Genomic DNA, 22,114 nt, shown 5'->3' with positions numbered 1-22,114 from the left:
TACCGATGGAAAGGATCCCGTTCAAATATGCCCACAATGTCGACCCAAGTTTCCACATAGCGACAAGCATACAGTATGCAACAGGTGACTCTCTCCGGAGCACAACGAAGAAAACTGCCCAGCTTGTCCTCAGTTCCGGTCGAAGACTACTATCCGGAACCGAAGAGCTGCCCGACTAGAGATGCAGCGGTAAGCACCAGAACCAGAAGACATTTTTGATGACGAACATGAACTTCCAGAGGCAGCGCACTCCGACTTATAGCTAGTCACCGTAGAAGACCAGTCGGACTCAGATGACGAGATCCCACCGGGGCAAACCGTGAGTACCAAAGCCCCTACCCTGCCTCCACCTCCATCCAAGGCTCCAGTCAAAGCATCTCCCAGAAGACTTAGCCGAGACCGAAATATAGCTTCTGAAGCCCCGCCTTCCGGCTCGGCTACGAAGACTATACCTAAGCCTTCCGGTACACCGGTACCAAGTAAAACACTTCCCAAAAAGACTGTCGAATCAAAAAAGGCCAAAGAGCCGAGAACGGGCACCGACACCAAACAACTCGTCAACCCGAAAAAGAGTGTCGACCCGAATAGTCCATCGGACCGAAAAAGGTCGTCGATCCTAAAAAGACAGTTGATCCGAAAAATGTCGTCGATCCAAAAAAGAGCATCGACCCGAAGAAAGGTATCAACTCGAAGAAAGGCGTCGAGCTGAAAAATATCACCGAGCCAAAGAAGGCCGTCGAACCGAAAAAGCACATCTGAAAGAAACAGGTTAGTATTAGATTCCTTACCTTAGAATATCCCAGGTGTCAGTCTGGATCCGGAAACTTTTGCGTAGCAGTACCCCTGCGCGTCGGTAGGCGTCGTCTGCAGGCGTCCCCTGCGGCTCCGCGTCCGTCGTCGGCGTCGTGCGCCGTGATGACGTCGCTGGAGTATACAGACGCCGCCTCCGCGCGCTGACGTCAGTTCTTCTTTTTTCCGCGCCAGTTAGCGCAGATCCGAAGAGCAGTACTCCGGTCTTTTGACCAAAGTTTTTTGATAACTCTAACTCTTAAGGTGCCGGTAGGATGCCCGGTTTTAAGAACTGTGACGGGTGTGATCGCACGATGTCGGTCACCGACCACCATCGACTCTGCCTCCGGTGCCTGGGCGCGGACCACGACGTGGAGTCCTGCGTCGACTGCTGGGCCTTGACGACTAAGGCTAGACGGGAGCGGCCCCGCAAGCTTCTCGAGCTCCGGGTGTCGGCCCCGCGTCGAGAGCGGTCCCGGTCCGGCCGGAGGTCAAGGGAGCGGTCGAGAGAACGGTCGCGGAGCCGCCACGAGCGCTCCGGAAGTCGTCACCATTCCTCCGGTTCCTCAGGTAAGAAACACAAGAAGTCGGGGCGTCGTCATCGCACCCCCGACTCCCCCCCGACGCTCGCGCGATGCGGCCGGGGGTTCGGGTAGCCCCACCCACGCGGCCCCGCGTGGGTCGCCGACGCTGCCTGCTCCATACCAGTCGGTCCCTGGGCAAGGCGCGTCGCGCGAGGAGATAGAGGAGTTCCTCATGGCCATGAGGGCGCTGTCTCCTCCGACGGGGCCTACGGCGCCTGCGGGCCCGGTGGTCCCGTCCGGGGGCCCGAGCGGTTCGGGTGCTCCTGCCCTGACGCCGTCGGGTGCTCCGGCCCCGACGCCGCCGGCGGCTCCGGCCCCGGCGCCGCTGGGCCCTTCGGGGTCGTCGCCGGCTGGTCCTCCGGCCTCTCCGGCGCCGATTCCATTGGGGCAACCCATGGTGCCGCCTCCGCGCGGCGCCGCGACTCCGTCGCCGGCTCCGGCCGGCGTCGGGGCTCCGGCACCGGCTCCGGGCGGCGCCACCCCCACTCCCTCTCCTACTCCGGACGCGGAGTCGGACCGGCGTCGCACGACGCCGAGTCCGGCGCCGATGGGGCCCATTGGCCCCGTGGAGCCGGTGTACATCGTTGACTCAGAATATGGTGAGGATGAAGATTATGGAGAGGGTTGGGAGGGGTCTGAGGACCCTCTGTCACGCGAGTGTCAGTACGACGTGGACTGGACAGGTGACTTGGGTGAGGCCAGTGGTCTGGATGATTCTCCTAACCCTGGTTTTGTCTCGCCTCCTAAGGTGGCTTCGGAGGCTGGGGCTGCTTATTCAGTGGTGTTGATGAGGGCTGCCAAGGCTTTACGCCTTGAGCTCCCCGTCGCTAAAGTGAGGCCTAACATCCTCACCGAGGTCTTCAAACCGCAGTCATGCCCACAGGAGCCTCTGCTGCCGTTCAATGAAGCCTTGACAGACGTTCTTTTGGGCACGTGGTCCAGGCCCGCTTTAGGTTCGCCTGTTGATAGGAACGTGGCCAGACGCCACCGTCCGTGTCCGGACGACCCTAAGTTCCTGTCCACCCATCCCACCCCTGAGAGTCAGGTGATCCAGGCCTCAACTTCCCAAACCGCATTCCCGTCGGCCCCGCCTGACCGGGAATCAGAGGTACGACCAGTATGGAAAGAAGGTCTTCTCGTCCCTGAGTCTGGGACTGCGGTCTTGCAACACCGCATGCCTCTTGGGCCGCTACACCCACTCTCTGTGGGATACGGTCGCGGAGTGTCTGCCGCAATGCCCGCAGGAGGTACGGGACAAGCTCGGCCAGGCTATGATTGAAGGCCGAGACGCGGCGAGATATTCCATCAGGTGTGGCCTTGATACGACCGACTCGCTGGGCAGAGCGATGTCCACGACGGTGGCGATTCGTCGCCACGCCTGGCTGAGATCCGCCAACTTTTCGACGGATGTCCAAAATACTTTGATGGACATGCCGTTCGAACGCAGTCGCCTGTTTGGCGACAAAGCGGACCACGCGCTTGAGCGCTTCAAGGACTCCAGGGTCACGGCTAAGTCCTTGGGTCTCTCGACCCAGCGCCAGCAAACGGGTTCGTTTCGCTCCTTTCGTGGCCACGGAAGGGGCGGTCCCACACGTGCTGCCAGCCACGCACCGCAGAATACTTCTCAACGCGGTGGCGGCCGTGGATTCCGCCGTGGAGGCGGTCGGGGACAACGGCGAGGTCAGACCACACCTCCCCCCGCAGCATCAGCCTCCAAATCCTCCTAGTCCGAGCTTTCAGGCCCATGTGACGCCAGTGGGTGGCAGGGTTCGCCATCACCACTCCCGCTGGCGCACTATCACATCGGACAGGTGGGTGCTGCAGCTCGTCCGAAGGGGCTACTCCCTCCCCTTCGAGACCACTCCTCCAGCCATGCCACCGCAGAACCACCGTGTGTCGGGGGACCACTTGACACTTCTGCAGGAGGAAGTTACGGCCCTCTTGGCCAAGGGGGCCATCGAGCGCGTTCCTGGGCCAGAAGTAGGGTGTGGTTGCTATTCCCACTACTTTCTGGTACCCAAGAAGGACAAGGGGGGCCTGCGTCCTATCTTGGATCTAGGGAACGTCAACGGCTTCCTCCGGAAGGAGAAGTTCAAGATGTTGACTTTGGCTCAGGTCTTGGCTGCTCTAGACCCGCAAGACTGGATGGTGGCGTTGGACTTGCAGGATGCCTATTTTCACATCCCCGTCCTGCCGGCCCACCGGCGTTACCTGCGGTTCACGGTAGGCCACGAGCACTTTCAGTTTATCGTGCTCCCATTCGGCCTTACCAGCGCCCCACGGGTGTTCACGAAAGTGATGGCGGTGGTCGCAGCTCATCTGCGCCGGTTAGGGGTTTCAGTCTTCCCCTACCTCGACGACTGGTTGTTGAAGGCGGGCTCGCCCCAGACAGTCGTCCACCACCTTCAGATGACGGCAGACCTCCTGCACGAGCTGGGGTTTTCCATCAATGTGCCGAAATCACACCTGTGTCCCTCTCAAAAGCTCCTTTTCATCGGAGCGGTTCTCGACTCGGCGCAGTTTCGGGTTTATCCTCCGGAACGGCGGGTCCGGGATATACAGGCTTTGATTCCCATCTTTCAGCCGTTATCCCGGGTTTCGGTCAGGTTGACGCTGCGGCTCCTGGGGCTGATGGCTTCCTGCATCCTTCTGGTGCATCACGCCCGGTGGCGGATGCGGGCTCTGCAGTGGGACCTGAAGTTTCAGTGGGCCCAGCATCAGGGCAACCTATCCGACCATGTCCTGATCTCGGAGGGCGCTGCAAGACAGTTGCAGTGGTGGCTTACGGACCGCGATTGGGTCAGAGGCAGATCCCTCTCCCTTCCCCAACCGGAGCACGTAGTTGTGACGGACGCGTCCCTCCAGGGCTGGGGAGGCCACTTGGGAGAGGCGGAGATCAGAGGCATCTGGTCTCCGGCGGAGTCCCGGCTCCATATCAACATGTTGGAGCTGCGGGCGATTCGCCTAGCACTGAAGGCATTCCTCCCCTTTGTCAACGGGAGTGTAGTGCAGGTGTTCACGGACAACACCACCGCCATGTGGTATTGCAACAAGCAGGGCGGAGTGGGGTCGTGGACCCTTTGCCAGGAGGCCCTGCGTCTCTGGCAATGGCTGGAGCGTCAGGGCGTGACTCTGACGGTTCAACACCTGGCAGGTTCTCTGAACGCCAGGGCGGACGAACTCAGCCGTCGGTGCTCGGTGGATCACGAATGGCGTCTGAACTCGGACGTGGCGAAAGGCCTCTTTCTGCAATGGGGAGAGCCTTGGGTAGATCTATTCGCCACAGAAGAGAACGCGCAATGTCATCAGTTCTGCGCGTTGGAGTTTCCAAGACGGCACTCGCACGGCGACGCCTTTCGGCGCGAGTGGAGTTGCGGTCTATTGTACGCCTTTCCGCCTATACCACTTCTGCCCAGAGTGCTGAAGAAGATCAGGCGCGACCGGGCCCAAGTTATCCTTGTGGCTCCGGACTGGGCTCGAAGGTACTGGTATCCCGAGCTACTCAGCATGTCAGTCGGTCCCTCGATCCGCCTGCCCCTTCAGGAGGACCTTCTGTCGCAGCAGCAGGGGACGGTCCTCCACCCGAACCTGTCCAGTCTCCACCTCCATGCGTGGAGATTGAGCGGCGACAGTTGAGGCCATTTGACTTGCCTCCTGAAGTCTGTGATGTGATTCTGGCAGCCAGGCGTCCCTCCACAAAGTCGGTATACGCCTGCCGGTGGAACAGATTTGTGGCATGGTGCACAGCAAAGGCTGTGGATCCCCTTTCTGCCCCTCTCTCCGAGGTTCTCCTCTTTCTTCTCTCTCTTGCCCAGCAGGGCTCTGCTCTGGGCACTATCAAGGGCTACCTTTCTGCCCTTTCCGCCTTCTTGAGGCTACCTGATCAGCCATCTTTGTTCAAGTCCCCTATTGTAACGAGATTCTTGAAGGGCATCACGCACATGTATCCACCTGTTCCGTTCGTGATGCCTCAGTGGGACTTGAACCTGGTTCTGACTTTCTTGATGTGCGCTCCCTTTGAGCCGCTTCATTCCTGTCCTCTCCGTCTCCTGACTTTAAAGACGGCCTTCCTGGTTGCTATCACCTCTGCCAGGAGAGTGAGTGAGCTCCAGGCTCTTTCTGTCAAACCTCCTTTCATGTCCATTCATCCAGACAAGGTGGTTCTGAGGACTAGACCTTCTTTCCTGCCCAAAGTAGTTTCTGCTTTTCACATCGGGCAGTCCATCACCTTACCCTCCTTCTTCCCGCCTCCGCATCCTTCAAAAGATGAAGAGCGGCTCCATCGTCTGGACCCAAAACGTGCGCTTTCATTTTATATGGATCGCACACGCCAGTTCTGGGTGGATGACCAACTGTTTGTTGGCTACGTGGGTGAGAAGAAGGGAAGGGCGGTACAGAAACGGACCATCTCTCGGTGGGTCGTCCTGTGCATCAAAGCGTGCTACTCTTTGGCTCGGAAGGAGCCTCCTGTTGGGCTGAGAGCCCATTCCACTCGGGCCACGGCGGCTACTACTGCCCTGAACCGGGGAGTCCCTTTGCAGGACATTTGCCAGGCGGCTACGTGGGCCTCGCTGCACACCTTTGCGAGGCACTACTGCCTGGACAGTCAAGTCCGGAGGGATGGCTTCTTTGGCCGTTCGGTCCTCCAGGACTTTCTGGTGTAGGATTGTATTGGTTCGCAGACCCACCACCGGGGTTGGTATTGCTGGGGTATCTATTCTAAGGTAAGGAATCTAATACTAACCTGTTTCTTTCAGATGAACAAGTTACTTACCTTCGGTAACGATATATCTGTAAGAAACAGTAGTTGGTATTAGATTCCTTACCGCCCCACCCATCCTCCCCGTTCTGCGAACTGATACCTAGGGTTAAGGACATCCCTTTCAGGGCCCTAGTTTCTAATGGCACCAGTGTTGGTTCTCACATGGCTCTGCGTGTTCTGGCGCGGAAAAGCTGTGTGCAAAGAACTGACGTCAGCGCGCGGAGGCGGCGTCTATATACTCCAGCGACGTCATCACGGCGCACGACGCCGACGACGGACGCGGAGCCGCAGGGGACGCCTGCAGACGACGCCTACCGACGCGCAGGGGTACTGCTACGCAAAAGTTTCCGGATCCAGACTGACGCCTGGGGATATTCTAAGGTAAGGAATCTAATACTAACTACTGTTTCTTACAGATATATCGTTACCGAAGGTAAGTAACTTGTTCATCGAGCCTAAAAAGACAGTAGAGCCGAAAAAGACTGTTGAGTCGAACAAAAACGTCGACCCGAAAACAGCTGTCGAGCTGACAAAGGACATCGAGCCGGATACAGCCACACGGAAACATAAGGACAAGAAAGCGACCGATCCAAAAATCTTGGTGCCAAAGTCACCGACAGTAAAAGAACGTTTTCATCCTGATCCAGTGAGCCCAGGCCAAAATAGACTGTATATAGAACCTGATACAGGATGTATAGCAGTTTACAGTAAAAACAAGAGAAGACTGGACACTGAAGCTCCTTCTCCTGTTCCTCCTAAGAAAAAAGACTTTGGGACATCCCCTTCAAGACCTTTTACACCTCCTCCTTTCACTCCTAACATGCCTTATGGTCCCTATTCTCCTACACCTCCACATTATGATGAGGAAGAAGACATGGGTGAAGATCCTCAACAGGATTTTATAGACCCTGACGATCAAGGGAACCAAGATACCATATGGGACGATCAAAACGACCCTGATGACCCATATGATACACAACCTATACCTGATCCCTCCACATACCCCACAAAGCCATCTCCTACTGACAACACTGTCGCTTTTAACCAGCTAGTAGACAGAGCAGCTCAGTATCATGGCGTAGACATGCACACTGACCCTGTAGAGGAGGATTTCCTATTTAACACCTTCCCAACATCAGAGAAGACTGTACGTATACTGCCTATGTTAAAGGGAGTACTAAAGCACGCATCGGATATCTTTGAAGACCCAGCTAGGGTGTGTCTACTCAATCCAAGAATTGAAAAGAAATATAAACCAGCCCCTACAGGCCCCTCTTATATCAAGGCTCGGCCACCACTCGACTCTCTAGTTGTTTCTAACGCTAGAAAAAGAGCGAATTCGCAAACAGGTGATGCCCCCCCCTCCAGACAAGTAGTCAAATATTTTAGAAGCCTCAGGCAAAAGAGTAGCTTCTCAAGCAGCTAATACATGGAGAATTGCCAATACACAAGCTCTCCTAGCACGCTATGACAGAGCACACTATGATGAATTGGAAGGGTTATTACAACACCTACCATAACCCTATAAGGCAAAAGCAAATGCACTAGTACAAGAAGGGAAATTTATCACCAATGCATCCATTAAATGCGCCCTTGATGTAGCTGATACATCCGCTAGGTCTGTCAACGCTAGTGTGTTGCTACGCCGGCATACCTGGCTCCGCATTTCTGGATTTAAGAATGAAGTGCAGTCTACCATACTAAATCAACCCATTAACCAGGATTTCTTGTTTGGCCCTGCAGTGGATACCATCTTAGAAAAGATGAAAAAAGATACCGACACCGCTAAGTCCATGGGTGCACTCCAATTTCAAAAGTCTCGAAGCGCCTTTCGTCACTCCTCTTTTCGAGGCTCAGGGAGCGGCAACACATCCCAGGCCTCTTCCTCATTTAAAAGTACTACAGAAAGCACCTTTAATAGAGGCTCCAATAGAGGAGGTTATAGAGGGAACAATAACAAAGGCAGAGGATGTGGTGGTAACAACACCAGAGCCTCCACCACCACCAAACAGTGACTTGTTCACACTCCCTCCAGACCATTTAACACCAGTCGGAGGGCGAATAACACCATTCCTACCAGTCTGGAACGCCATCACTACAGACAGGTGGGTGAGACAAATTATCCAGTATGGTTACTGCCTGGAACTCAATTCTACTCCACCCAACATACCGCCCAAACACCGTCCAATGAACACATCACGCGGTTACAACAAGAGGTGCCTTCCATGCTACAAAAAGATGCCATAGAGCCAGTCCCATTTCAACATCTAGGAACAGGAGTATATTCTCTATACTTCCTCATCCCCAAAAAAGACGTATCCCTCAGACCAATATTGGACCTAAGACCTCTGAACCAATACATACTATCAGAACATTTCCATATGATCACTTTACAACAAGTGCTCCCACTGCTCCAGCAAGGCCACTTCCTTGCTACATTAGATCTCAAGGATGCATACTTTCACATCCCTATACATCCAGCTCATAGGAAATACCTCAGGTTCACAATCGAAGGTCACCACTACCAATTCAAAGTTCTCCCCTTCGGGGTAACTAAAGCACCAAGGGTTTTTACAAAATGCCTAGCAGTAGTAGCAGCACACCTCAGGAGGCAACACATCCATGTGTTCCCCTATCTCGACGATTGGCTCATAAAAGCCAACTCATACGCTCAGTGTGCCAGCCATACCTCACAGACAATCCAGCTACTGCACAGTCTAGGGTTTTCCTTAAACTACCCAAAATCACATCTGCAACCCTCACACATACAACAATATTTGGGAGCAACAGTAAATACCGCAGTGGGGAAGGCATATCCAAATCCAGCCACGATAGCCAACATACAATCTCTCATTCAGAAATTTCAAATACAACACTCTATCAGCTCAAGTGTTAATGCAGCGAGTTCTGCTGAATTAACCCACTCACCTCCTTCTCTCCGTGTACCTCCCAACTATCAAACACATTTCTACCCAAACACGTTTACCAAACTTGCTGTTGACCCTCATATTATACTAAACACCGAATGTTAAAACGAATTCATTACTTCTATTCCCTCCTACCCACATTTTAACTTGGCTTGTTCCCATGCGCTGTCCCGACATAATCTCCTACCTGCCACGAACGTTAAAAATCCTCCGACTTCCTCTCTGTGCGAATATGTGATCAAACATCGTCTCGCCCACACCTTTTTAACCGGATATCCAATCTTCTACTACTACTACTACTCCCTAATTTGCTTGTGACTGCTTTGTTTCCCGCCCTTGGCGCCCTTTCATTTGGAACAATACTACAATACCCATAATGCAATAGGAAGTATCGAAGCTCGAAATTAACAGTTGTACTCTATTTTCTCCGTGTCGGACTCAACACCATAACATATTTTAGCTGAACTATAAACTGATTCTTATTGACATATTCAAAATACAGTCCAAATTGAACATTCAACACCGTCTTTTAAATGAACTTTGATGTCCACGCCATTGTATGGACTCATGCTGCAATGTCCTTTTTAATTCTCCATTTTAAGCCTTTTTTATGTGGGTGCTATCCCCGGTAGGCAAAGTTCTGTCATCAACAACAGGGGATGGGACGCACACCATATTCCTCAATAGTTCAACAAATTAATCCAAACTGTAACAAAACTGCGTGCAAGCTGGCTCAGTGTCACGCCCAAATGACACCATCAAGGCAAAACTCCGACAGGTAGGGAGACATTTCCTCCCCCAAACTAGTGCACAGCATATTATGCAATTTGATACAATGGAACGCAAAAAGCGAAATGCCAGAATTAGTTAGGAGGGTTGTAGGAGCCCAATATGCTGCATCTGAAGGTGTCCCGGATCTCAGCCGCAGGCACTAGACATGCATACCTGGATGATGGTAAGAGATACTTTCAGGTAGAGTCATGGGTCGTTCACATATTGAAGGCCCAGTAAGCTAGGATGGACACTGTTTTATTGAAGAGGACATCAGCACACTTTACGATGTAGCATTTCTGAGTGAAGGCACGAGACAGAGACCCTAAACGCTAGGCTTTTTGCATGTTTTGCACAGTAAAGACTGGGTGTAAATGCGCTCCACACCGGTATTGTATGCAGTTAACACTTGGTTATTTGTAGCATTTATTCAGTCTAGGTATATTTACTCACAAGTGTTACTCATAGTGGTTGAAATGTCACTCATAATAACACTTAATTTATGAAAATGTCACACATAGCAATCTAAAATCTTGGCAGCTATGACTTATTTGTTGGTGGAGCTGCTGGGCACTGGACAATATAAACAAGCACTGGCGTTGCCAATAGGTCTCGCATTAGGAAAGTGTGGGCTATTGGTATTGTAAATGACAATTATTTTTTTAATGTGTTGGCACTGAAAATATATAAATTAATAGCATTGTTATTTACAATGCCAATAACGATATATAAATTTAAAATGTCATTTACAAAACCAATAGCTCCAACTTTCCAAATGCGAAACCTATTGGCAACGCCAGTGCTTGTTGTAGTTTTTGTCATACAGCGTAAACTCAAACCGAAGGATGAAACGCTTTACACAAGCGCCGATTACATTACACAAGGACAAGTTCAATTTTATTTTGAGGCACAGGAAGATTGGGGTAGTTGCTGGGAATAACAGAATGCCGAACCTTTGCCGAGACTCGAACATGCTGGCTCTCCGGTTCTAAAGTCGGCAGCTCTGGTTGTAACGCCACTGTCTCCACGTGCACACAACTCTGCCATGATAGAATGTGGACAACGTACGCCTTACCCTTCGAATGCATTAAACAGAACTGTGTCAATAAGTGAAGAAAAAAACCATAATTATAGATCCATTGAAGTTCTGGTCGTTGTAAGCAATATGCAGAACGTGTGTGTACCTGCATAATACTGAGAAGAACAAGAGAACCTCACAAATGCTGTAGATGAGAAAAAGGATTCTCTTTGAAATTAATACTTCTGCTGCCATTTGGACAGTATTGAATAAATCACTATTAGATAAAGCAGAGATATAACTCAGGGGCTACATCTCTGAGCGCAACAGGGAGAGAGATTGATATTGAGAGAAATATTAAAGTGAAATCAGAACGACCATTTACATTTCAACTTTACCCCATAATTATTTATACGCTACAATAGTCCCTGTCCGGGGAATTTACCAAAGAATCAAGACCCAGGCTGGAGCCGTGGGGGTGGACATTTCAGGATACTATTTATGTCGCGATCCTGGGACCGTTTAAACAGCAGATATTAAGCCCTACTGTATTCATGTTCAACCACTTACCGTGTAGCAAGTACTTAATCTCACTGGGGGCCAAGACTCCGGTATACACAGGCATGCATCTGTAAAGAATGGGGTAGCAATCAGAATACCTACGGCTACGGGCAGACGCCCTCGAGGAACACTAAAGGTCTGTTAGATGTGCTACCGTAAACCGATTTATTACAAGGTACTTTTCTCACCGCTCGTCTCAATCACATGAAATGCAACTATTATATCCTAAACATCCTGTAGATAAACTGCTTCCTTGCATGCTCTGTTACTACTAGTATTGTTCATTTGTTGTATTTTGACCGTCTTTGTTCGACTGGCCGAGCAGGCCTGTCTTTTCTAGCCAGCACGAGAAGATGACCGAGTTAGAACATCAAGAACACAAATGCCAAGCATCTCGTTTTAGAGGGTAATATTTAAATCAATGCTGTCCTATTGTACGGTGTCCTATTTAGGAAGCGATTGTAACATTTTGTGCTGCTAGGGAGGCGAACGTTGTTTAAAGGGCCAGGTTTCCCTTAAAGTGGCAGCCTGCAGGCTGCATGGGGCGCAGATCCGGTTACACGTTGCTTTTCTTCTGGTGAGTGAGAAAGTGGGGGCGGGGTGAGGAGGGGGAGGGGTGGCTGCTGCCGCTTATGGGCGAAGCTTTCTTATGTCGGTGTACAGTTTACTGCAACTTCGATGTCGGGGCATTTATTAACCCTTCAATTAATGTAGGTGTACCTAGAACACATGTAACACCACAAAGTTAAAATGGTTCACATTTCAGTCACTTTAAGTCTAGGTACCTATAGCTTCTGTTGCAGTGTTGTGCGTGTCACACACCGGGTTGGGAAGCTATCACGAGAACCGTATGAGGATTCCCCTGTTCGGAGATGAACGGACTCTGGATGTATCGGCCATGCGAAAATTATTTGGAAAAATAAAAACAGCGGGGAGCGCTGCTTGCACGACAGATGTAAATTTATTCAAATGCGGAGTTTGCGTCCGAATTAGGGTTTTAGCGGTGGTAGGAATACATCACGTCTACAAGCCATAGTGCTTTATTTTGTTTCTTGGAGGGGGAGGCAAGACAGAGGCAAGGAGGGAAGCCGGATGGGGGCGGGAGAGCCTGGTGGGGGGGCGGAAATGCAAGCGAGGGGAGGAGAATGGAGGGGGAGGCAAGACGGCAGTGAGTGCTGGCGAAAAGCTCATTAGCGAAAGGTAACCACTGTGGAGGGACCGGTTCTGGCACGGGGTTCAGGGCTGTGCTCCCCCGTGCAATGATTACACAGTGGAGAGAGCGTGTCAGCACGGGGCAGAAGACAGTGCTGTTCTAATCTCCTTGCAGTGTTTCCAGCACAGTCTATTACAGTGTGGAGGGTCCGTGCTCTCTCGAGGCTGTGCTCCTGTGTGCAGCTTGTTACAGTGTGGAGGGCCCGTGCTCTCTCGGGGCTGTGCTCCTGTGTGCAGCTTGTTACAGAGTGGAGGGTCCGTGCTCTCTCGGGGCTGTGCTCCAGTGTGCAGCTTGTTACAGTGTGGAGGGTCGTGCTCTCGGGGGGCCTCTTGGCTGTGCTCCCCTGTGCAGCTTGTTACAGTGTGGAGGGTCTGTGCTCTCACTGGGTCCTGGGCTGTGCTCACATGTCCAGCACTCCTCTGTGCAGTGCTCACTTGTGCAGTCTATTACAGTGTAGAGGATCCGTGTTCTCGGGGGCTCTGGGCTGTGCTCCCGTGTGCAGCACGGGTGCTCTCAGGGGCCTCTGGACTGTGCTCTGGTGCGCAGTGCTCCCCTGTTCAGCCTGTTACAGGGTGGAGGGACCCTGGCGCACACGGGGCTGCAGACAGTGCCGATATGATTCATGCAGCTCAACCTACCACTCCTGATTAAACTCGTGAAGACTAAAAGAAAGAAAAATAACGTTTGTTTCTGAGTCATGCCAAAGACAGAGGTCATGACCCCCGGTACTCTATGTGCCCAGCCCGTATGTCTCAGTTGTGTGAGTTGCTCGCACATGAACATGTCCTCATCCCTTCCAATATAAAGAATATTTTAACATTATATAATAATAAAAACTAACTCTCACGGTGACCACTAAGGGGAGTGCGCAGAGATTGTGGGCTGCTTTGTTTTGTAAGGTGCAAAACAGATACCGTTCCTTGAAAGTGAAAGCGCGGTGCAGGCAGGATGTACGCACCGTCAAATGGAGGCACTGGCCAGCTACAGTTATTTGAATACTTTGGGGCTTATTTACAAGCCCCTTAAAATGACGCAAAAGTGGCGCAAGGGTCTTGTAAATAAGCCCCTTTATGTGTTAAGAGATGCGAGGGTGAAGTAGTTCTAAGACTGCCATGGGAAAGGAAACACAAGACATATGAAACTGTCAGGGGGCAATGCATGTATGTAGTATATTTTATGCTGTGGCATTTCTGCTGTTTCTATGCACTTTGGGTAATAGTTTTACTATTTGCCAATTACAGTGGTTCTCATTGAACCGAATTATGAAGTATGAAAGGGCGTGCCAGCCTTACGGGATACCAAATCGTGGCCTGCCGTCCACCCATAACTAAACAGCTGAAGAAACGTGAAAAGCGCTGCACTGTGTGTTTAAAGACACTGGTTACGGGATCTGGAGTGATTTGAATGGAATCTGAATGGGAGGTTTGGACGGATTCCTTTTACCCTCGTGTTCTATTCAAACAAGTCTCACGTTAGAGATGAGATTAAAATTAAAGTGCCAGTAATGTGGCCGGAGGGAAGCCGGATGGGGGCGGGAATGCGAGCGAGGGGAGGAGAATGGAGGGGGAGGCAAGACAGAGGCAAGGAGTGTGGCAAATGGCCGGACGGAAGCCGGATGGGGGCGGGAGAGCCTACGAGAGAAGCACACAAGGGAGACATGGGGGAAGCTGGTAATTAGGGGAGGAGAAGCCGCAGAGCGCACGCTGGGCGAAGCCCTTTGATGTGCTGTGCGGCCGTGAATGCGCGTGCTTGTTTGGTCACGTGATTCACGTCAACTTAATGAAAACCGCAGCGCAAGAAGCCCTTGGTTTGACGAGGATTTCGAGCACTTGAATTCTCGCTCCGCTCCGCTTGCGCGCATTGATAGGTCTCGAGACCTAAAAAAAATATTAGCTAAGAGCAGAGAATTTTTTTTTTCCCCAAAAAGCACACATTGCTGTACTAGTACCTGGTAATGAAGGTCACTACCTCGGGTGTGAATGCGCTTTTGTGAAAGAGTAGAATGCCGTCGCTCACACTGAAGTTATCCAATGGCTGCAGGGGGTTGATCCATTGGCTCATGTTGTATGCTACTGTGGGCGGGAGAAAAATGTGAATGATGCAACAAGAGACCAATGGTTGAAGACTGGCTGAAAGTATCTTATAGCAAGTGTTATTTTATAGATAGTTTTACTAAAATTTAGAGGTCTTGTCTACTGACGGACATAAAAATTAGAATTCCTGTTACTGACGAGTAGCCAAGACCTGGAATCTGATGAGGCTTAGCTCCATAATCAAAGCTATGCACACAATTTTTTAAGAAGATGGTAAAAGGAACTAAGGAGTGGATCACATAATAAATATTGTTTACCCAGAGTACACTGCAATACTGTGAATTGTGTCTCTGGACTCCAAAAATACGTCACTGCTTCAACAAAATAAATCTGACAAAAATACACAATTTCAGTACTCTGATGAAATTGAGAAGTTTAGTGGTCGCAAACCAGAGTTTCATTCCCCATCTCAAATTTAAGCAACTGTCTCTTAAAACAAATGGAGGAAGTGACGATGAGAGAATGAAGGTAGGTTACCAGACACATACAGAAGAGTTTTGATTACTTACTTTCATAAATACAGCAGGGAACTAGATGATAGTCAGAACTGAAGGCCTGTTGGGGGCACTTGTGAGCCAGCTACAAAAATGCTGCACTTTGAAGACTTCCTTTGACCCAGTCGGCTATGCTGTAATCTAACTGGCCGCCCCTTCGCATCGTCAATTGACTCAGAAGGTTTCTGCGCCACTGCTGCGTGTGCATAAAATGTTCACTAAGGTCTGCCCTGTACTATGGGTCGACACACCCTTACCATTGCATCCCCTCCTGCAGAGGCCCAGTAGAGCGTGAGTACACTAGAAAGCCTGCAGGTCCTGGAGATGTTCAGAGCTACAATGTTGGAGGGCAAGGCGGTAGCTGAAAGGACTGGAAATTGCCCTAGAACCAGAAAAGATAGGAGCAGAGAGAATAGAAAGTGGAAGATTATTTAACAGATTAGGAGGCGGCAATGTGAAGAAGTGAAAGCTTGAAGAAACAACTAGAATAGAAACTACATAGATGTGGAACCAAAAATAAGAGAAAGCATTGGAGTACACTGAGAAATCAAGTAAGTTAGCTGGAGCAAGAGAGTGAAGACCCTTGAAGAGAACACAACGATAACATCTGAGCTGGAAGGAAAGCAGTTAACAAAGAATCTGAGCTAAATTAGAAGTCTGAGTAAGAAAGTTAAGAGAAACGAGAAGGCGTACACAAACGTTTTTAAGTAGCTTTGGAGTAGGGAGAGCAGCAATTAAGGGACGTCCACATATAAAGAAGGAAAGTAGTTGAGTCGAGAAAGGGCCAGACACTGGACCAGGAGGAGGATGGAGGAGAAGGGGAGAACAGATTTGACTTTCTGGATATTATGGGGATGTAAACAGCAAGATGTGACCACAGAACACAACTGTTCTGAGAAAGTCAGAGAATGATTAAACATAACACAAGGATTGCTAACTGAGGAGAAAGTAGGAATAGTGATATATATAAAACAATAGGCCAATGGGTGGTAATAGCAGCTGAAGCTGGGAATAAGATCTTATTTTGTTTTTATTATTATTCTTTTTAAAGTACATAGTAATCCAGTTTCCGCAGTCCATTAACAAGCATAAATACGGTCAAGAATGATGTCCAATAAGGAAGAAAAGCAGAAACAGATTTGAGAGCCCTCAGCATGGAAATGGAAGCGAAAGTCAAATGATTAAATAACAGAAATGAAAGGCATAGTGTACAATGAGAAGACTAGATGACTAGAAACAACCCCCGGAGACAACTCAAAAACAGGGTGAGCTACTAGCCTGCTGAGGATGCTGTTTTTTCCCAGGAAACTAAGCAGGAAAAGAATGAAACCAGTTGAGTAGTACTGGAGACCAGACATGTAGATGAGGAATGAGTGATCCGCTGTGTCAAAGCTGCAGAAAGGTCAAGATAAATAATAAGTGAAGCATGTTTGTGATGACAAGCATGAAGCTTTGATTTAGAAACTGAAAGTAAAGTGGATTTTGGTGAATGACCATGACGAAAGCCCTTCTGAACTGGGTAGAGAAGGTCATTACCTTGAAGAGAAAGGGAAAGTTGAGAAAACACAATATATTCCAGAATTTTTTATGGAAGCAAATAGGCCGGAAATTAGAGATGTCATTAGGAGCTAAAGAAGGCTGCTTATGTTAAAGAAGAAGAATAGCTGATTTGAAGGTAGAAGAAAAGAGGCCCGAAGTCGGAGAAGAGTTAAAGAGAGAGCCCAAAAACAGGAATAAGAGGTGACCCATCTCCAGGGCCGGCTTTAGCACTGGTGGCGCCCTGTGCAACAATGTTTAATGCCCCCCCCCCCATGACCACCTCTGCCACGGATTCCCTTACCTCCGCCCCTTAACAGTGCCCCTCAAGTCTCCAAAATTACTGTCTCTCGGATTCATTTAGTATAATAGCACCACTCATACCATTGTAAGGTGTCAATGCACTTTACATCACACACTGTGCTTTTGTTTAAGTATTCATGTTAATCACAGATCGTGAAGGAGCTGTGATTAACATGGATACTTAAACAAAATCCCACAATCTTCCCCGCACCATGCTTTACTAACAAAAGAGTAAAGCAAGTTTAAAAACACAGCGTGTACTTTCTGAAAGTACACGCTGTTTTTTTAAACTTGCTAATCTCTTGTTAGTAAAGCGCTGTGCGGGGAAGATTGTGGGCTTTTGTTTAAGTATTCATGTTAATCACAGCTCGTGAATGGGCTGTGATTAACATGAATACTTAAACAAAAGCCCACAATCTGCCCGAACCGCGCCCAAAAATACAGCAAGCCCCAACCCAGCCTTACCTGCACTCTGACTCATGCTGGCAAAACCGCATCCAAGGGATTGCCTGTTTTTCGCGCTGTTTGCTTTTTAAAGTGGCTGCGCGAACCCTCTCTCGGGATGTCCTGTGTGTGTGCATGTTCCACACACAGGAGTGCGCGCTCGCGGGAAGAAAGGTGTGCGCACCTTATTGGGAACCGTAGTCCGAACGCGTGGGGACCAGTTGCTGGAAGCAACAAAAGGCCTGGGTAAGCTCACAAATGCGGCAAGTCTTTGAAGCTTCCTCTTCGTGGTCCCTGCCCTTCCTGGGGGAGGAGGCTTGTCACCTTGTCCCAGGATGCGCATTGTTTCAGGCCCCCAAGAGCTGCAGGCTCTCGACCCAGGGATCCAGAAACATGTCTGGTGGTTGCAGTTGGGGAGCAGCCACTCAGCCTGGACACTAGTGTTGGGTAATTTTTCAGGGGGCATCTCTAAGAGGCTCTCTGTGTGCATTTTTCATTAAATCCCACACTGGCATCAGTGTGGGTTTAATGTGCTGAGGAGTTTGATACCAAACCTCTCAGTTTTCAGTAAAGGCATTATGGTACTGTGGAGTTCGTAATGACAAACACCCACCACCCTATACTCTTAATGGCAGTACTACACTTACAATGTCTACAAATTGGCACACTGTAGGGGTACAGGGCTCATGCACCTGTACCCTCACCACTGGTATAGTGCACCCAACTAGAAGGGTAGTTGATCAATGCCAGTGCAGTGGGCTGTAGGCATGGCACACATGGATGTGTGCCATGTCGACCCTTCACTTTGTTCTGCACCAAAACATGCAGCCTGCAAAGTCAGTGTGTGAGTGTAAAGGTACAGGGCCACTAAGGGTATCACAATAAGTGCTGCAGCCCTTAGAGGCCTTCCCTGTTCACAGTGCCCTGGGTACCTGTTGCACCAAAGAACATAGGCCCTGAGTACCTGATTGGCAGGAGCCCAGGGCGCACTCAGTCAAAGTACATCAGCAGTTCAGCAAAAAGTAGGGGCAACCATGCAGAAAGAGGGCACTTTCTCACATTCTGTCTAAGTGTTCACATCCAAACTCAGAAAATAGAATGAACCTCTTCTATATTGAATTGTTGCTTCTATGTCTGTTGCCTTGTCTATTGAAAAGTAATTGTTGTCTCGTGCTAATTCCTCTTGCATGTTATTTAAAATGCCTTTTGTGGTTTAGACCAGGCACAAATTTAGTATTACTACTTGGCTCGATTATTGATTTTAACCTTTCAAGTTACAGAGTCGAGGTTTGACAATGATTCTGGTGAGACTGAGGAAGGGGAAGACGACGACGATATTGGTGATGACACCCCTCGTTCAAATGTTCTGACAGAAGTAGATTTTGTCCCTGACTCACCAGCATTATCCCCGTTGGAGCTGAAGCAGCAGCTACCCAAATACCTCCCTGCTCTTCAGGTAAAGAGTCTTATTGTATTGTAAAACCCAGATGTTTTACTAAAAGACTTAACATCTTCCACTTCCCGTAAGATAATTTGTTTTTGTTTTCTGAGAATCAATGGAGTGTGAATGTTCAGCGAGTGTCTAATTTTCCTCACATATTTTCGGCAGAAACTACCCAAATTGTGTCTTGGTCTTGCAATGTCATATTTAAGTTACCTCCTCAGTAGTTGTGCATTTGGGGAATGAAAGTGTACCTGGGAAGAGATTGTGGCCAATAATGCCATCACCAGTTGAATTTCGTGTGTTTCCCACATAGAAATTCCATAATGCACAGCATTAAAATCTTTTAGAATGAATAGGCCAACAATATCCCGATAGCAGGTTGTTTTAAAGACTATCTTTGTCAGGGACTTCCACCTCAAAACAAATAGTTTGTTTTATCCACCCTCAAATGACTCAACAGCCGAAATTGCCTTTGGGTTATTGTCGAAAATGTTACTTCAGTCTAAGTGTTTGACTGTATTTTTCCACAGAAATATAAGAACAAAACTGTTATTCTGTAGTGTTTTTTGATTCTATATAAACCAACTTAAGAAGGGCTGAAGGTAAAGGATGTGGCGACAAACCTGGTCATCCTCTCACTTTGTTACAAGTGAATACAGCTGGTTGCGTGAGCTGTATTTAAGCCATCGCCCTTTGTTTGTGGTGACCCTGACCTCACTTATTGTTTGCTATAAATGCAGGCGGGTGGTATTAATTATTCTCAACCAATGCTTATTTTGTAAAATAAAATAAGAGCCAGGGCCCTCCTCAGGAGACCACTGCAGTTTGTACCATCCATTGTCCCTGCCAGTGTTGTCCATGACAATACCAACTCAACTACTAACCATCAAACAAATAAGTATGACAATTCATACTATTCCAGGCCCCCAAAGCTATACTAATGATGTGTGGCAGTTATTAGTTATTGTTAATGTGTATTTAATTAATAAACAATTGTTGTGCTCATCCCTATCTAGGCAAACGGTCATAGGAGCTGGTGCTGACATTCAAGTGCCGGTGCCAAGCACCGGAAACCACCTGCTCAAATTAAGCACTGTTCTCAACAAAAATGATTTCTGAAGTTGGGACTCTTTTAATAAGAAAAAAACTCACAACTATATACAGTTACCCTTCTTACATTGATACATTTAACGTAATGAAAATATTAGTTCCCTCTCCAAAAATTATTGTGGTGAGAAATTACATTTAATATGTGTTATAACTGTACATCTGTGTGATTATTAAACAGTAAAAATTAGTGAATCCCCCAATTTTGGGCTTCCTGATCCTTGGTGCATTCGCTGTTTTCTTAGTCTGTTTGTCCAATAGTGACAACAAGAGGCCTTTGTAATCTCAATGGGTTTCTTCTCTTGTTGCTTCCTACCCTTTGCTGATCAAATTCCCTTCAAAGTCAGTTGGTAGAATGCGAGTCGGCTGAGGAATAACATGTTGCTCAGCAGTACCTTTACGTGCAGAGAATTTTGGCTGCAAGCTTGCCTTACAGAAGCTCAAACTGCCCTTGTTTACCTTTTCTGCATAGGTCATCTTTTGAGGAGCCTATACCCTCGCCTAGATTTAGAGTTTCTGCTTTGTCTTATGTAACTGAGTTCACGCCGATGCCTTTAGCCTGGATTTTTTGCCTTGCTGCATTCTTCAATATTATCTAGCCAAAAAAAGCGAACATAAACCTTTATAATGAAGTTTCATTGTATTGGCATGTTAAGAAAAAAGATTGGATATATCTCTGCTGCTTCTTTCACCACAAAGTATGTGTTTTGGTCACTTATTCTGCCCACAAATTCTGTCATTGAGTAAGTAAATTAGAATGGTTGCACAAATACAATTCTTTCAAATGTCAAGTCCCTGCTCTCCTAAGGCCTCCTTATTCTCTTCTAGGGCTGTCGTAGTGTGGAAGAATTTCAGTGTCTGAACAGAATTGAAGAGGGCACATACGGTGTGGTCTACCGGGCAAAAGACAAGAAAACAGGTGTGTTTGTGTGAATACTGAGCAAGATTTGCATGACATAGATACAGATGATGTATGAGTACAGAGAATCCAGCAGTTTCATAATGGAGCTGTGGTGAAGCAGGCTGCGCGGCTTAACTGTTGCAAAAATGTAACCACTCAATATAACTCTCCTTTTGTGGATTTTTGTTTGCTTTTGGTATTAACATTAAGTAAAGTAACTGAGTGAATATGCTTGTGAGCGATTTACAGGATATTAAAATGTGTAATTAAAAGTAAGCAGATTACAATGCTGCATTTAGTAATGTGCTTCTGCTTCATCGTTTGTTAAAAAAATTATTTGACCCAAAATCTTTGAAGGCAAGTTGAACACTGTAGACCGACAAAAACCTTGTAAAATCCTAATTCCATTTTTTAATGTTCGAGGCATGTGGGCTGCTAAATTCATATCTGTTGCATTAGATCGCCGCCTAGTGTTGGGTCCGGATGATCGCACATTGTTGTCCTGGAAGAGTCTTCGAAGTATCCTGAGATAGGTGGCTCCTCCCCTGGACTACAGTGCGCATGGGCATCGGCTCCATCCCCAGATTGTTTTTTTCCGCCATTGGGTTCGGATGCGGTCTCGACGTCTCTCTGTCGGAACCGAGAAAACTAGCTTTTTTACGGCCAAAAGGCCTTAGTTTCATTACGTCGGTATTGTTTGCGTACGGTCTCGAGTTCTTCCGTCTCTTTGAGTCGGAATCTGCGGAGTCGTATCACTCTTCGGACATCGAGGCCTTCTCATCGCAACACGACCAGAACTTTTCAGCATGGAGCGGAGCCCGTTTAAATACTGTCCCGTCTGTGAGTCCAAATACCCACATATCGACGTGCACCCGGTCTGTAACAAATGCCTTTCGCCAGACCATAACGAGGACAACTGCAAGGCCTGCTCCAGTTTCAAGTCAAAGAAGACGCTCAAGCTTCGGCGCTCGGTGCGCCTCGAGGCCAGACAAGCGGCCCCGGCTCCAGAGAACATCTTCGGCGAACTGGAAGAAGAGGGCCTAAGCCATCATCTTGAAATCTCGCCGCCCGCGACGGAGGTCGAGGCGGATCCGGAAGACGACGACAGAGTCGTGGATCAAGGCCTTGAATACGTCGACGAGGTAGGGGACGTCGAAGAAGTTTATG

General features: G+C 48.8%; 1 protein-coding gene across 13 annotated transcripts in view; it reads left to right on the top strand.

Annotated features, from left to right (window-relative positions):
- The window catches only part of LOC144754523 (cyclin-dependent kinase 11B-like), a 431,279-nt gene that overhangs the window by 158,682 nt on the left and 250,483 nt on the right, over positions 1–22,114 (top strand). For 7 of the 13 annotated variants that reach the window (XM_078642437.1, XM_078642429.1, XM_078642438.1 and 4 more), the window contains 2 exons: positions 18,770–18,951; positions 20,875–20,965. In XM_078642437.1, the coding sequence (XP_078498563.1) occupies positions 18,770–18,951; positions 20,875–20,965 (273 nt within the window). The remainder of the gene's footprint in view (positions 1–18,769; positions 18,952–20,874; positions 20,966–22,114) is intronic. The other 6 variants (XM_078642431.1, XM_078642439.1, XM_078642435.1 and 3 more) reach the window with 1 other exon arrangement.

The sequence above is a fragment of the Lissotriton helveticus genome, chromosome 5_1, assembly GCF_964261635.1.
Source record: "Lissotriton helveticus chromosome 5_1, aLisHel1.1, whole genome shotgun sequence".
Taxonomy (NCBI): Eukaryota; Metazoa; Chordata; class Amphibia; order Caudata; family Salamandridae; genus Lissotriton; species Lissotriton helveticus.
Note: the sequence above shows the minus strand (reverse complement) of the source record. Positions and strands in the feature narration are given on the sequence as shown.